This window comes from Zootoca vivipara, chromosome 4, assembly GCF_965207765.1.
Source record: "Zootoca vivipara chromosome 4, rZooViv2.hap1.1, whole genome shotgun sequence".
Classification (NCBI taxonomy): domain Eukaryota; kingdom Metazoa; phylum Chordata; class Lepidosauria; order Squamata; family Lacertidae; genus Zootoca; species Zootoca vivipara.
The window spans coordinates 85,975,406-85,989,446 of NC_142587.1; the positions used below are offsets into that span (position 1 = coordinate 85,975,406).

Consider the following 14,041-nt stretch of genomic DNA (forward strand, 5'->3'; position numbering starts at 1 on the left):
TCTAGTATAACAATACTTACAGAGGATAGAGTAGTGGTGAGACATGAGAAGAAAGCGAAATTCCAGTCCTCCAAACTATGGTTTGCAAGATTTGGAATGTGCTATCTCAGGCATCCCCAAATTGTGGTCCTCCAGATGTTTTGGCCTACAACTCCCATGATCCCTAGCTAACAGGACCAGTGGTCGGGGAAGATGGGAATTGTAGTCCAAAACATCTGGAGGGCCGAATTTTGGAGATGCCTGTGCTATCTCAACACAGCCAATGGCTTAACATTATGCCTGGAATGATCCCTTCCGTGTCATAACAATTCTTTCTCTACAGCATCTAGCCTCAGTGCAGTATTAGGAAGGCTTTCTAGACATGTTGGGCCCTCTACATAAACCAACCACAGAATTCTTTGCAACGTGAAGGATTTTCACATACAGGCAAGCTCATCAGCAGACAGATCGATACGAAAAGAGCTTTGAGGATAAGAAATTTAAACCACTAACTTACAAGAAAGGAAGTGTAACACAACTATTTAAAAAACACGTTTAAATGTATATGCATATATATTACGATATATCACACACTGTAAGTTTGGGTTGTGCAATTGCTTCCTTCTTTGTTTATATTTCTACTTTGGTAACCACAAGAACTTACGGGCTCAACAAATTCAAACTTTTTTCTCTCTTGCACTTCTTGGATTTTAAAGACATATTCTAACGACGCTTCATAAAAGTTTTGGTGTTCTCGGTCAATCTGTGTGTCTGCCTAAAATAAAAAGAGAAATAGAATAAAACATTCATTGACATATTTACCATTTAACTACAGTGGTCCCTCGACTTACGAACTTAATCCGTTCCGAATGCACATTCGTAGGTCGAAAAGTTCGTTTTCGCGGTTTCCCATAGGAAAAAAATATTCGGAAAAATTCGTAAGTCGAGGAAACCGCATGTAAAAATTCGTAAGTCGGGGAAACCGCATTTAAAACTGCCAACGGTTTCTGTTCAGATGTAGAAAAATTCGTAAGCGTGTGGCCATTTGTCCCGTTTGTAAGTCGAAACCTACGGATGTCGAGTAATTCGTAAGTCGAGGGACCACTGTATATAAAAGCAAGGTACACAATAACGTTACCAATAAAATGCAGCTAGAAATCCACAAAACTTAAAACAACCCCAAAGTGCAAAAAACACAGCGATAATTTACAGTTTGTATTTATTTTTCACATGTGAAACAACGGTTTCCAGAAACCTGCATCTATTGTGGAAAAAGACAGCTACTCATTCTAGTTAAGAAAGTATCCAAACACATGCATTTATATAACTAGGCTCAAACGAAAAGACAATTCTCTACGAACACTATATTCAGAGTTCTAGCGCTCCATTTCAATGTAATTGTTGTTCAGATACTGCAATTTTATAAATAATCCATAGAAACCCCCTGCAGGGAGAAAGGTTTTATTCAAACTCGAGAGTAAAATAAGCACTTAACTCTACTTAGCCAGACCATGATTGGCTGTGAAGAATGTTATGGAAACACATTCCAACTTGCTCTTTAATGGCAAGTGCTTCTATTTCTTCGCCTGCCATTAACAGAGACAGAATTACGCCCCAGTGAGAATTCTGTATGTGTAAATCTGGTACATGCAGGTAACAAAACTACTTCTTCTTTGCCTGCTTGCAGTTGATTTCACCACGCAGACATCTGTTTAGTGAGTAATAATGAAGACCTAATTCCAAGTCCATAAAACAGCCTTTTACAAGTACATTACAACCTCTTGCTTATAACACGGAGGTGGCAGGAACAAATAAACAGAACGGCAGTGAATTTTAAAAGAGATGGGGTTCTCGGCATGAGCGGAATCTAAACCTCCTCCTCCCACCACTCGGACCCATGCAGACGGCCTCAAGTTCAATTATTCCTGTAGGACTGCATCTTCCCACTGAGATGTTTGTTTGGCCACTGTGAAAACAGCACGGGGGCAGCAAACTTTTTCAGCAGGGGGCCAGTCCACTGTCCCTCAGACCTTGTAGGGGGCCGGACTATATTTTGGAGGGAAAAAATGAACACATTCCTATGCCCCACAAATAACCCAGAGATGCATTTTAAATAAAAGGACACATTCCAGTCATGTAAAAACACGCTGACTCCCAGAACGTCTGCGGGCTGGATTGAGAAGGCAATTGGGCCGCATCCGGCCCCCGGGCCTTAGTTTGTCTACCCATGTTCTGAATCCTTCCTCTAGTTGAAAGGATCAGGTAAGCAGATGATGGGAGAGAGCTCTCTGCCTGATGCCCTGGATAACTGCTGTGAGCCAGAGTCGACAGTACTAGGATACCGTGTTTCTCCTAAAATAAGACACGTCTTATATTTATTTTTCCTCCCAAAAAACACACCACGGCTTATTTTCAGGGGATGTCTTTTTTTTTTTTTGGTGTCTTTGCGGAGGGGGGAGAGACGGAGCGAGGCGAAGCGGTGTGTGTGTGTGTGCAGAGCACAGACTGCCCACCTCGCGGGGGTAACCTCCTGCTGCTGCACCTGGGTAAGGAAAAGGGGACTTCTCCCTCGCGCGCACGCACGCACAAGAGCACCAGAAGAGTGCTCTTCGCGCTGCACTGTGCTCCCCGAAGCGGCAGACTGCCCACCTCGCGGGGGTAACCTCCTGCTGCTGCACCTGGGTAAGGAAAAGGGGACTTCTCCCTCGCGCGCACGCACGCACAAGAGCACCAGAAGAGTGCTCTTCGCGCTGCACTGTGCTCCCCAAAGCGGCAGCACGAAGAGCCCGGTGAGAGGCAGCTGCGGCTGCAGGTGAAGCCCGGGATCTGCGTAGGCGACTGGGGGCGAACGCACTGAGCGCTGCGGCGGTGGCGAAGAGGCGCCCGATCAGCCCGCTTCTCAGCTGATCGGGCGCCTCTTCGCTACCGCCGCAGCGCTCAGTGCGTTCACCCCCAGTCGCCCACGCAGATCCTGGGCTTCACCTGCAGCCGCAGCTGCCTCTCAACAGGCTCTTCGCGCTGCACTGTGCTCCCCGAAGCGGCAGCGCGAAGAGCCTGTTGAGAGGCAGCTGCGGCTGCAGGTGAAGCCCGGGATCTGCGTGGGCGACTGGGGGCGAACGCACTGAGCGCTGCGGCGGTAGCGAAGAGGCGCCCGATCAGCTGAGAAGCGGGCTGATCGGGCGCCTCTTCGCCGCCACCGCAGCGCTCAGTGCGTTCGCCCCCAGTCACCCACGCAGATCCCGGGCTTCACCTGCAGCTGCAGCTGCCTCTCAACAGGCTCTTCGCGCTGCGCTGCGCTCCCCGAAGCGGCTCCCACCCCCGGCTTATTTTCGGGGGATGTCTTATATTTATTCTAATAATTAAAAGCCTGACATGGCTTATTTTTGAGGACTGTCTTATTTTAGGAGAAACACGGTAGATGGACAAAACTGTATTGGTTCAGTGTTAGCAGGGTTGGAGATAGAGGGACAGGGGAAAGGAACAGCTGATGGAACTTGGCTGTTTGAGGAAACTTAGAATGGGCCAGTTATCATTTCCGGCAACTATTTGAGGTTGAGTTTATGGCAGTCAGCAGCAGCAGCAGCAAAAAATTATAGAATCATAGAATCATAGAGTTGGAAGAGACCACAAGGGCCATCCAGTCCAACCCCCTGCCAAGCAGGAAACACCATCAAAGCATTCCTGACATATGTCTGTCAAGCCTCTGCTTAAAGACCTCCAAAGAAGGAGACTCCACCACACTCCTTGGCAGCAAATTCCGCTGCCGAACAGCTCTTACTGTCAGGAAGTTCTTCCTAATGTTTAGGTGGAATCTTCTTTCTTGTAGTTTGAATCTATTGCTCCATGTCCGCTTCTCTGGAGCAGCAGAAAACAACCGTTCTCCCTCCTCTATATGACATCCGTTTATATATTTGAACATGGCTATCATATCACCCCTTAACCTTCTCTTCTCCAGGCTAAACATAACCAGCTCCCTAAGCCGTTTCTCATAAGGCAGCGTTTCCAGGCCTTTGACCATTTTGGTTGCCCTCTTCTGGACACGTCCCAGCTTGTCAGTATCCTTCTTGAACTGTGGTGCCCAGAACTGGACACAGTACTCCAGGTGAGGTCTGACCAGAGCAGAATACAGTGGTACTATTACTTCCCTTGATCTAGATGCTATACTCCTATTGATGCAGCCCAGAATTGCATTGGCTTTTTTAGCTGCTGCATCACACTGTCGACTCATGTCAAGTTTGTGGTCTACCAAGATCACAAACTAATTAAGTCTCCTGGATGCTAAATATCCCAACAAGATGCTTTCCAAAGCCCTTTGTGAAGTGTCAAGTACCGCTACCTGCCTCTGCTAATTATAAAGAAACTTCCTTAGTGATCTTCCTTCTATTTGACCGGACCTGGAGGGTGCCATTCATGCTGAATCCCCACCTTACTTTCCTGGGGTCACTAGTTCAAGGCCCACTGTGAGCAAATCCAGCAACAGCAAAAATCTGTAACAGACTCTTATGTGACGCAGCCGGGCTTAGGATAGAGAGAAAGGGGTGTCTGCAGTTCTAAGGCATGAAGATTTTAAAGGAATGATGGGAACTTTTAGGTACAAGGTGGGAGTTTGATTTAAATGAATGGGGAGCTATATGAATATTTTTATTTTTTGGTGGGACAGGAAATGTTCTTGATGTGCTACGAAGGGGAATATTATGGATGGTGAAAATGGTTTTGTAGAGCAGTCAAACGTGGAAAGTATGGAGCGGAAGGGAATATTATTCTACACAATCAGCCAATACATTTTACAAAACATGACCAAAAACAAATAAATCCCACATTGGGAAGGTAGAAACAGTTGAGTTGGTCTTTTGTAGATCGTCACATTCAGACAAACTGACCCAACATCTATGGAACGTCTTACCAGACCTCATCATTGCAAACCTTCTGGAAAGCTCAAAAAAATAACTGCTCTCCTTGGACTTTCTTCCAGATGTTTATGCCGAGTTGCTGCTGATTTAAGTTGTATTATATTATCGCATGCTAATGTTTTTGGGTCTGACTGTTGTTTAATTTCTTACTGCTGACTTGCGTAATAGTATTGTGTAACTGTGCTATGGGTGGCCTAAAAATATGCAAAATAAAAAGGCAAGGGTGCCGGCATGAACAGCATTCCACCATCCTCAGATGAGAATTCATTACTGTATTGTGTTTAGACAGGCAGGTTAATGGCAAACAAGACAAACTGCGTAATCTCACTCTTTTGCTCTAAGTCCTGGAAATAGGTAAGTTATATTGGAGGCATAGGCAAACTCGGCCCTCCAGATGTTCTGAGACTACAATTCTCATCATCCCTGACCACTGGTCCTGTTAGCTAGGGATGATGGGAGTTGTAGTCCCAAAACACCTGGAAGGCCGAGTTTGCCTATGCCTGGTCTACTGGACTGGATTCCATTATTGATCGGAGGATACTGCTAAGTTAAATCTTATTTATGGTGTGTATTTTGCGTTTTTATTTATTTTTATTGCACATCACCCTGGGCTGCTTTTGGGAGAAAGGGTGATCTAAAAAGGCAATGAATCAACAAATGAAGTATAGTGACAAATTTATCATTATATTTAAACATGTATCTAAAATCCATATGCAAGTTGTTTATATGTACGTCAAATCTCTGAACAGAAGCATGGATGAGCATTCTACATAAATTCAGAAGGTGATTGTCACTTACCCTTGTTGATACTTCCCCTTCCCCCCCTCCTTATTAATGCAAATAAAATAACAATAAAATAAAAGCCCCAATGGTAAAGAGCTTACGTCTTGCAGGTGTGATTCCTTCTTCTTTGCAGATAAATTTAAGTGCTTCTCTAAGGTTGAATAATACTTTTCACTTTCTTTATCAAACTTCTTCTTTCCTTCCTGGAAAACAAGACATTCCAAAGTAAAGAACAGGAATATAGAACTGAACGTGTTGAAGAAAAGACTTCTCACTCATTAGATGAAGGATCCCCAAACCTCTCACTTCACCGACCCCTTCATGAGCCTATGGAGTTTTTTCTCTCCCTAAGCTTAAGATCAGACAACACATTACATTATATACAATATATACCACACATACAACACATACATTACCAATATACATACCCAAAATGAATACACCCAAGTGCTTTGACTTCCAACTATTCTCATTGTGTTATTTTACAATTTTGTGATTTATAAGCATTTCATTTTTATTATTTTGGTTTCCACTTCTTTGCTCTGTACAAATTTTACTACATATCCCTCTATTTTCTAGATTCATTCTAGAGCCTATGGCTTTCTCATCAACCCCAACCCAAATTCTTGGGAAGGTAAATGAAACAAAGTCAAGAAATACCAATACATAATCAACATTTGTTAATCATTGACCCCATTACTAGGAATCGTAAAAATGTAACAATAGTAATAATAATAATAAGGAAGTAATACTGTTGTAGTGTGGAATCGTCTCCTTACAGTGGTACCTCGGTTTAAGTACACAATTGGTTCCGGAAGTCTGTACTTAACCTGAAGCGTACTTAACCTGAAGCAAACTTTCCCATTGAAAGTAATGGAAAGTGGATTAATCTGCTCCAGACGGTCCGCGGAGTACTTAAACTGAAGCGTACTTAACCTGAAGTGAACTTTCCCATTGAAAGTAATGGAAAGTGGATTAATCCGTTCCAGACGAGTCTGCGGAGTACTTAAACTGAAAGTACTCAAACCGAAGCGTACTTAAACCGAGGTATGACTGTACAGAGGTTCCTCACTGGGATGGGAGGTCCGCTCTGTGCATGCCCACATTCGTTATTTCTTCATCGTTCCTAATCACAGCTTTCACACTATGCATCTTTAACTTCTTTCCCACTCTTAGGCCCTTTCCACCCCCCAGGTCTACAGATTCATCGCCTGCACAGTCCGATTTAGTCCATGCTGCGACTTGCACAGGTGACAGAGAGCAGTGGGGATTGTGCCTAAGGAGAAAGACAACAGGCATCTTGACAAGTGTGACAGCTGTCCAGGGAGCTGCACACTGCCCTCCAGAAGTGAAGGTCCTCTAACAAACATTGCTAATAAACCTTCGTTATTACTTAACTCCCAACCCTGCACTGCAAATTCTCATTTGATGGGAGAGCTTTCTGCTACCATCAATTCTCATGCTTAAGCCATCCCTATATACTGACGTAGCAGTGCCTCAATTTGTTGCACAAAAGCTAACTATTATTGCTGCTAATATATTTTATTTAATTTAAAATTGTTTTTAGTCGTTTAGTTGTGTCCAACTCTTCGTGACCCCATGGACCATAGCACGCCAGGCACTCCCGTCTTCCACTGCCTCCCGCAGTTTGGTCAGACTCTTGTTGGTAGCTTCGAGAACACTGTCCAACCATCTCGTCCTCTGTCGTCCCCTTCTCCTTGTGCCCTCAATCTTTCCCAACATCAGGGTCTTTTCCAAGGATTCTTCTCTTCTCATGAGGTGGCCAAAGTATTGGAGCCTCAGCTTCACAATCTGTCCTTCCAGTGAGCACTCAGGGCTGATTTCCTTCAGAATGGATAGGTTTGATCTTCTTGCAGTCCATGGGACTCTCAAGAGTCTCCTCCAGCACCACAATTCAAAAGCATTTAAAGTAATTTAAAATACATATATTTAATTGTGTGTGCACGCGCACGCACACGTCTAGAAATGTTCAAGGTCAGAACAAAACTCTGATTCTCATTATTTTTGTAAGCCGGGAGCCCCCTTCCTAACATTGCAGGGTGGTTTTTAGAAAGCAAGAAAATAAATTCATGCATAACAACAGCCTATTTTATCTTTGCCCTCCATATGATTAAAAAAAAATCAAATATCCTCATGGTACATTTTTAATGCAACATGGATATACATCAGGTTAAGACATATATTGAAAGCCCTTTGCTTCTTAAAAGGAGGAAGGTGTTCCAGCAGATGCCAACGCAGCTTTGAGGAGAAGTAGGTCCCCCCCCCTGCCCACTAAGTGCAGCCCTCAGCCCTAGAAGCCTCTAACTCAGCCGGCACCACAGCCCTTAGCCAGACATGTGGGTTTGGCCTAGACGCAGTGATGGGCAACCTTTTGAGCTTGGTGTGTCAAAATTCACCCAAAAAACCAAGCATTACTCGGGTGGTGTGTCACCTCGAGAAAAAAACCCATAATTTCATGATATTTATAGTTTAAATAACAAAAATGTATAATTGTAATATATAACTGTATTTAATAAACCAAAAACTAATTATTTAACCAAACCAAAAAACCCTTATTTATCACAAAGTGCCCAGAGTTGTTGAGCTTTTTGGGGGGAGCTGCTGACCAAAGTTTTGGAGGTTTTTTTGGAGGGCTGGTGGAAAAGTTGCTTTGCTTTTTTTGGGGTGGTGCCCCCAAGCTGCTGCGCTTTTTTGGGGAGAAAGAGAACAGAAATAAATGACGAATAATACCTTCACTGGAACTAACACACAGCACCGACATAGCATGCCAAAGCGCCAAAAACCCCAGCACAGAATGGGTTAAAAACGAACGCTGTTACACCCAATCATAGTCTGTCAAAGCGCCAGGAAAAAACAGCACAGAAAGGGTTAAAAAACCAATCTCTGGCTACCAGCAGCAACAACAACAAAAAAGGATCCGGGTTTTAACAGCGGAGACAAGCTGTAGCGGAGACAAGCTGTAGGAGGAGCGGGAGAACAAATGGGGGGAAAACAACAACAACAGTGCGAATGGGCCGATGGGGCACATGCCAGCAGTGAGGGCTCTGCGTGTCACATCTGACACGCGTGTCATAAGTTCGCCATCACTGGCCTAAAGCACGCTGGCTGCTGACCTGTCCCATTCCTGTCATCAAGTCCTGCCTTTATGCCCAGAGGAGCTTTCTGGTGAGAGAGAAAAAATCCACAGAATGTCCTACCTACGTAAAAAAGGTTCTTCCAGGATCAAGCAAAAAGCCCGCCAATAGTACTTTGGTCTCACAGTGGCCAGCCAGATGCCCTGATTGCGATTCCCAGCAACTACCATCCACAGGTGCACTGATCCATTTTGGGACTAAGCAATGTTGCGTTTTTCCGGAGGACAGGAAGTGTCAATGTGCAAGGAACTCCCTGGGTGAATGGGTCTTCCACATGCAACTCACACCCTTTTGCAAGGAGGAACAAGTCGGATCCTTGGGGTTTTTTGAGTTTTTAATTTTGTCCCTCTTCAGGACATTCTCTCATCCAGACCCGCCCCTTGGGTTTTCTCAGGCAAAGCCCATAATTTCATATTTCTTCCAACTACGCGTGGTGAAACATATGGAAGAATACAGCTACACAGCAACAGCAGTTTGAACAAGATTAAAAAACAGCAACAAAAACCACAGCAATGCTAAGGTAGGAGAAGGCAGTTGTATTATTTCAGAGGAAAGCAAAATCTGAACAAAATAAGAGATTACCACCTGCAGTACAGTGGACCCTCGGGTTACGTTACCTTTGGATAAAGCAGAAGCGCTTTATCGTGCCGCGCACGTACACAGAAGCGGCACCTCATGTTGCGGATTTTTCGGGGTACATACAAGCCCCCGGAACCAATTAAGTTTGTATCAGGAGGGTCCACTATAAATTGATTATTAGGAATTTAAGAAGAGTCTGCTGGAGCAGGCAAATTGTGTCTCATTGGTCAACTACTGCCTGCCTTAAGCTGATCAGCCTCCCGGTCAATAAAGTGTTGACTCGCCACTGACCGCCTACTACTTCAGTGAGTGCTCGGAGCTCAAAGTATCACTCGACAAGAGGACTGAACTTCTGCACAAGGCAAAAAGATGGGTTGATTTCATCCCCAAAGGCGCACTTCTCTATTGTCTCCCAAGACAAGCCTGGATAGCTCTGTTGGTTAGAACATGGTGCTGATGGCCCCAAGGTTGCAGGTTCAATCCCCGTATGAGACAGCTGCATGTTCCTGCATTGCAGGGAGTTGGACTAGATGATCCTCAGGGTCCCTTCCAGCTCTACGTTTCTATGACAGATGGGTACCTTCACAGAGCATTGATCGGTTTATCCATAGCCTTTTCCTCCATGAATTTATCTAACCTAGGGGTCAGCAAACTTTTTCAGCAGGGGGCCGGTCCACTGTCCCTCAGACCTTGTGGGGGGCTGGACTATATTTTTTGGGGGGGAATGAATGAATCCCTATGCCCTACAAATAACCCAGAGATGCATTTTAAATAAAAGGACACATTCTACTCATGTACAAACACCAGGCAGGCCCCACAAATAACCCAGAGATGCATTTTAAATAAAAGGACACATTCTACTAATGTAAAAACACGCTGATTCCCAGACTGGTTTGAGAAGGCGATTGGGCCGCATCCAGCCCCCGGGCCTTAGTTTAGGGACCCCTGATCTAACCCCTTCAAAATCATCCAAGTTGGTGCCCATTACTGCCCCCTGTGGGAGAGTTCATGTATGTGCTGAAGGAAGAAATTCTTTAATCTATCTTGAATCCTTCAACATTCAGCTTCCTTGGCGTTCTAGCATTATCAGAGAGGGAGAAAAGCTTTCATATAAATTTTATATACCTCTGTCATGTCTCCTCTTTTCTCTAAACCAGGCTTTCTCAAACTGGAGTCCTCAGCTGTTCTAGGACTACAACTCCCACCATCTCTATCTAGCAAAACCAGCAGTCAGGGATGATGGGAATTGTAGTAGAAAAACAGTTGGCGACACAAATTTGGGAAACCCTGCTCTCAGTATAAAAAAGTCCTGAATACTGGATTTGAAGAGTTTGGATTTGATATCCCGCTTTACCACTACCCGAAGGAGTCTCAAAGCAGCAAACATTCTCCTTTCCCTTCCTCCCCCACAACAAACACTCTGTGAGGTGGGTGGGGCTGAGAGACTTCAGAGAAGTGTGACTAGCCCAAGGTCACCCAGCAGCTGCATGTGGAGGAGCGGAGACATGAACCCAGTTCCCCAGATTACGAGTCTACCGCTCTTAACCACTACACCACACTGGCTAACTCCACACTGCTAGTTCATCATCCCTAACTATTCTGTGTCAGTTGTAGTCCAGCCACACCTGGAGAACTGCAGGTTCCCCATCCCTGATCTAGAACAGTGTCCCACTTTGAGGCAGGATAATCTTCCTGTGATATAGTCTAGACCACAATGCGCCTGAAGAAGTAAACACATGTGATGGATAAAAGCTTCAGATGGAAGTAAGCCAACTGAGGAACCTTAGAAATCACGTGGAGATCCGCTGGGTTCTAACCCACCCCACCCCCCATGGATCTTGCGAGAGGATTGTTCCCTAAGTCAGCGTTTCTCAACCGCTGTTCCGCGGCACACTGGCTGGTGTGCCACGATGTGCGGCGACGAGAAGGGCAATTTGCATTGTCACGTGCCTGGCGGCCGCCAATATGGAACACTGACCCGCCGGAAATCAATATTTCTCCTCCTCTTTCCCAAAGCTCAGTGCAAACGAGCCTGGCGGCCGCCAATACACAACGCTGACCCGCCGGAAAGCAATATTTGGCAAGTGTTTCTTAAAGTCATAATTATAATATAGGGTGGCACAGAGTTAAATTTTTTAACTTTTTTAATGGTGGTGTGCCTCGTGATTTTTTTCACGGAACAAGTGTGCCGTGGCCCAAAAAAGGTTGAGAAACACTGCCCTAAGTGGACACAGGATTACAGCCTCAAAATCCCAGTCAGTTTTGCATGCATGTGATAAGAGATGGGGCTGAATTCTCTCTCTCTCTCTCTCTCTCTCTCTCTCTCTCTCTCTCTCTCTCTCCACATTACAACAGAAATCCCGAGGGAAGCAATTCTCACTGAATGCTCCTTTCACTCAATATTTACGTGAAACTTACAGTTGAGAATCACGATCCAAAATGAGCTCCTGTAACAAACAGTTAAGCATTCAATTTGTTGTGACTGTGATAAATGAGCCATTTGAAATTCTGCAACATCTCACAGTGGCTCCTGCCCAAATTCTGCCCACATGCAGAACTAGCAAGCATGGCTAACAGACGATTAAAATTCCTGCCTCCCTCGCAGAGGCAAACAAAAGGTAGCCTTCTAAGATATGTGCAACAGTTCATCCCACCTTTTATCTTATTTTTTTTAAACTGTTTTGAAACAGCTATTCTGAAAGAGAGAAGTTTAACAACCATGACTTCCTGTTACTGGGGTACCCTGTGGTCTGAGAGCTGCATTTACTGGAAAGCAATGCTACAAATCTGCTTTTTAATTTTCTCTTATTCACCACATGCCAACATTCCTCTTTCAAACGACCCGAGATTTGGAAGTGCGCGAACAATTGCAATAGGTGCCTGAGCCATCACTCAGCAGTTTCGACTGAATTTACATCTTCTTTTTTATTTTGGACATGATGGAACTGCTGGGAATCTCTCCATAAAATGCTAGCGAGCCAGACTCTTCTGGCTTTTAAAAAATAAATGACTTGGACAAATATTCCAGGAACGCTACAATTTTTATTCTTTTTTTAAGCCAGGCTTCCAAACCGATAGGTCAGCAAGTACCATAGAATTGCCAATGATTTTCAGGTCAACCTCACCCCCAACACATGTGAAAGTTCATGCAGAACTACCAATGAAATAGATATGGAGGGGGGGGGAATCAAAAGCAGGTTAAATCCCATATCAAGGGATTTACATTGTAAAAAAAAGCCAGCATCATTTTTGAGTAAGTCGACAAATCTTATGGAACAAGGGCGGGAAGCCTCAAATCTGGGAGCCTCTCTCTCTGTCCCGTCCCCCGTCCCCGACAGACTCCCTCTAAGTAATGGCTCCTCCTCAGGGCACACTTTTCACTGGCCCTGATCCACCGGCTCCTCAACTGCTTTTTCGTCACTTGGAATTATTACTGAACTCTGAGGCAGCTGTATATTCCTATAGTGCAGGGGGTTAGGAAATGATGGCTCCGAGGGTCCCTTCCAACTCTACAATTCTATGGAGAGGTGTGGATGCCGGGCCCGTGCAGAGTGGAGGGGGGAAGCAGTCAGATACACTTGCCCCAGGCCTCAGAAGACTAAGATGACTTGGGGGGCAGGGGAATGCCAGCTTTTTTTGTTTGAGTTTATAACTTCATTCTAACAAAACTCTCGCCTCGGGCATGCTCTGCATGGGCCTGGTGGACGTGCAAGCCTTCCATAGGACAAATGTACAAGTCGCATCCCTTGTTCCACCCATTTATTTTATTTTATTTCTGCCTTTGGCTGCTTCCCCATCCTTGTACACCTGGCAGCATGTAGCTTATAGGCAACATCCATGAAGATCAGTGCTACCTTTCCTCCAATAATTCAGTAACCTCCTATTTGCCAGGAACAACCTGCAAAAGAAACTCCACCCCTGCCTGCCAAATATGGTTGGAAAGCTCAAGGCAAAACATTTCATCACCTACAGGTGAAACTCGGAAAATTAGAATATCGTCGAAAAGTGCATTTATTTCAGTAATGCAACTTTTTATTTTTTATTTTTCACAAATGCTTTCTTTTGGAAATTCCACAGTAATAAAACAAATAGTTACAATAATACAAAAATAAACATTGCTATTGCATTTCATTAATTACATTCCATTTATAATTTACCCGCCTAATGACAAATAATTACAATTACAACAAATAAAGGCCTGACATATCTTGCTTTGCATGTCATGCATCTATCTCATATATTGGTTTTACCTTTTAAGTTGCATTACTGAAATAAATGCACTTTTTGATGATATTCTAATTTTCCGCGTTTCACCTGTATTGTATTTGTTCCTCAAATTGAATTATTTCCCCTCCCACACTTGTTTTCACAGCTAACAGTATAAGCAGCTAACAGCATCAGAAGAGGAGGACTTTGGCCCCCTTCTATTTTTTTTCTTATTCAGCCTTTGAGGTCCCAGGGCCTTCCAGTTGTTTCTGACTACAACTGGGAGTTGTAGTCAGAAACATCTGTTAGGAACCAAATTGGTGGAGCTGGTTTAGCTGAATCAGTCTAAGCCTCTATTGCAGGTGTCCATTCTATACTTCTAGGTAGTATCAGAAGGCAGCCATCACTCATTTCAGGAAGAGGTTCCCC

At 44.4% G+C, this 14,041-nt stretch overlaps 1 protein-coding gene across 1 annotated transcript in view; it reads right to left on the minus strand.

Annotated features, from left to right (window-relative positions):
* Positions 1 to 14,041, minus strand: part of ARHGAP42 (Rho GTPase activating protein 42) — a 157,983-nt gene that overhangs the window by 51,427 nt on the left and 92,515 nt on the right. The window contains exons 5-6 of the mRNA XM_035116468.3: positions 5,774 to 5,875; positions 644 to 754 (exon numbers count right to left, since the gene is read on the minus strand). Coding sequence (XP_034972359.1) covers positions 644 to 754; positions 5,774 to 5,875 — 213 coding nt within the window. The remainder of the gene's footprint in view (positions 1 to 643; positions 755 to 5,773; positions 5,876 to 14,041) is intronic.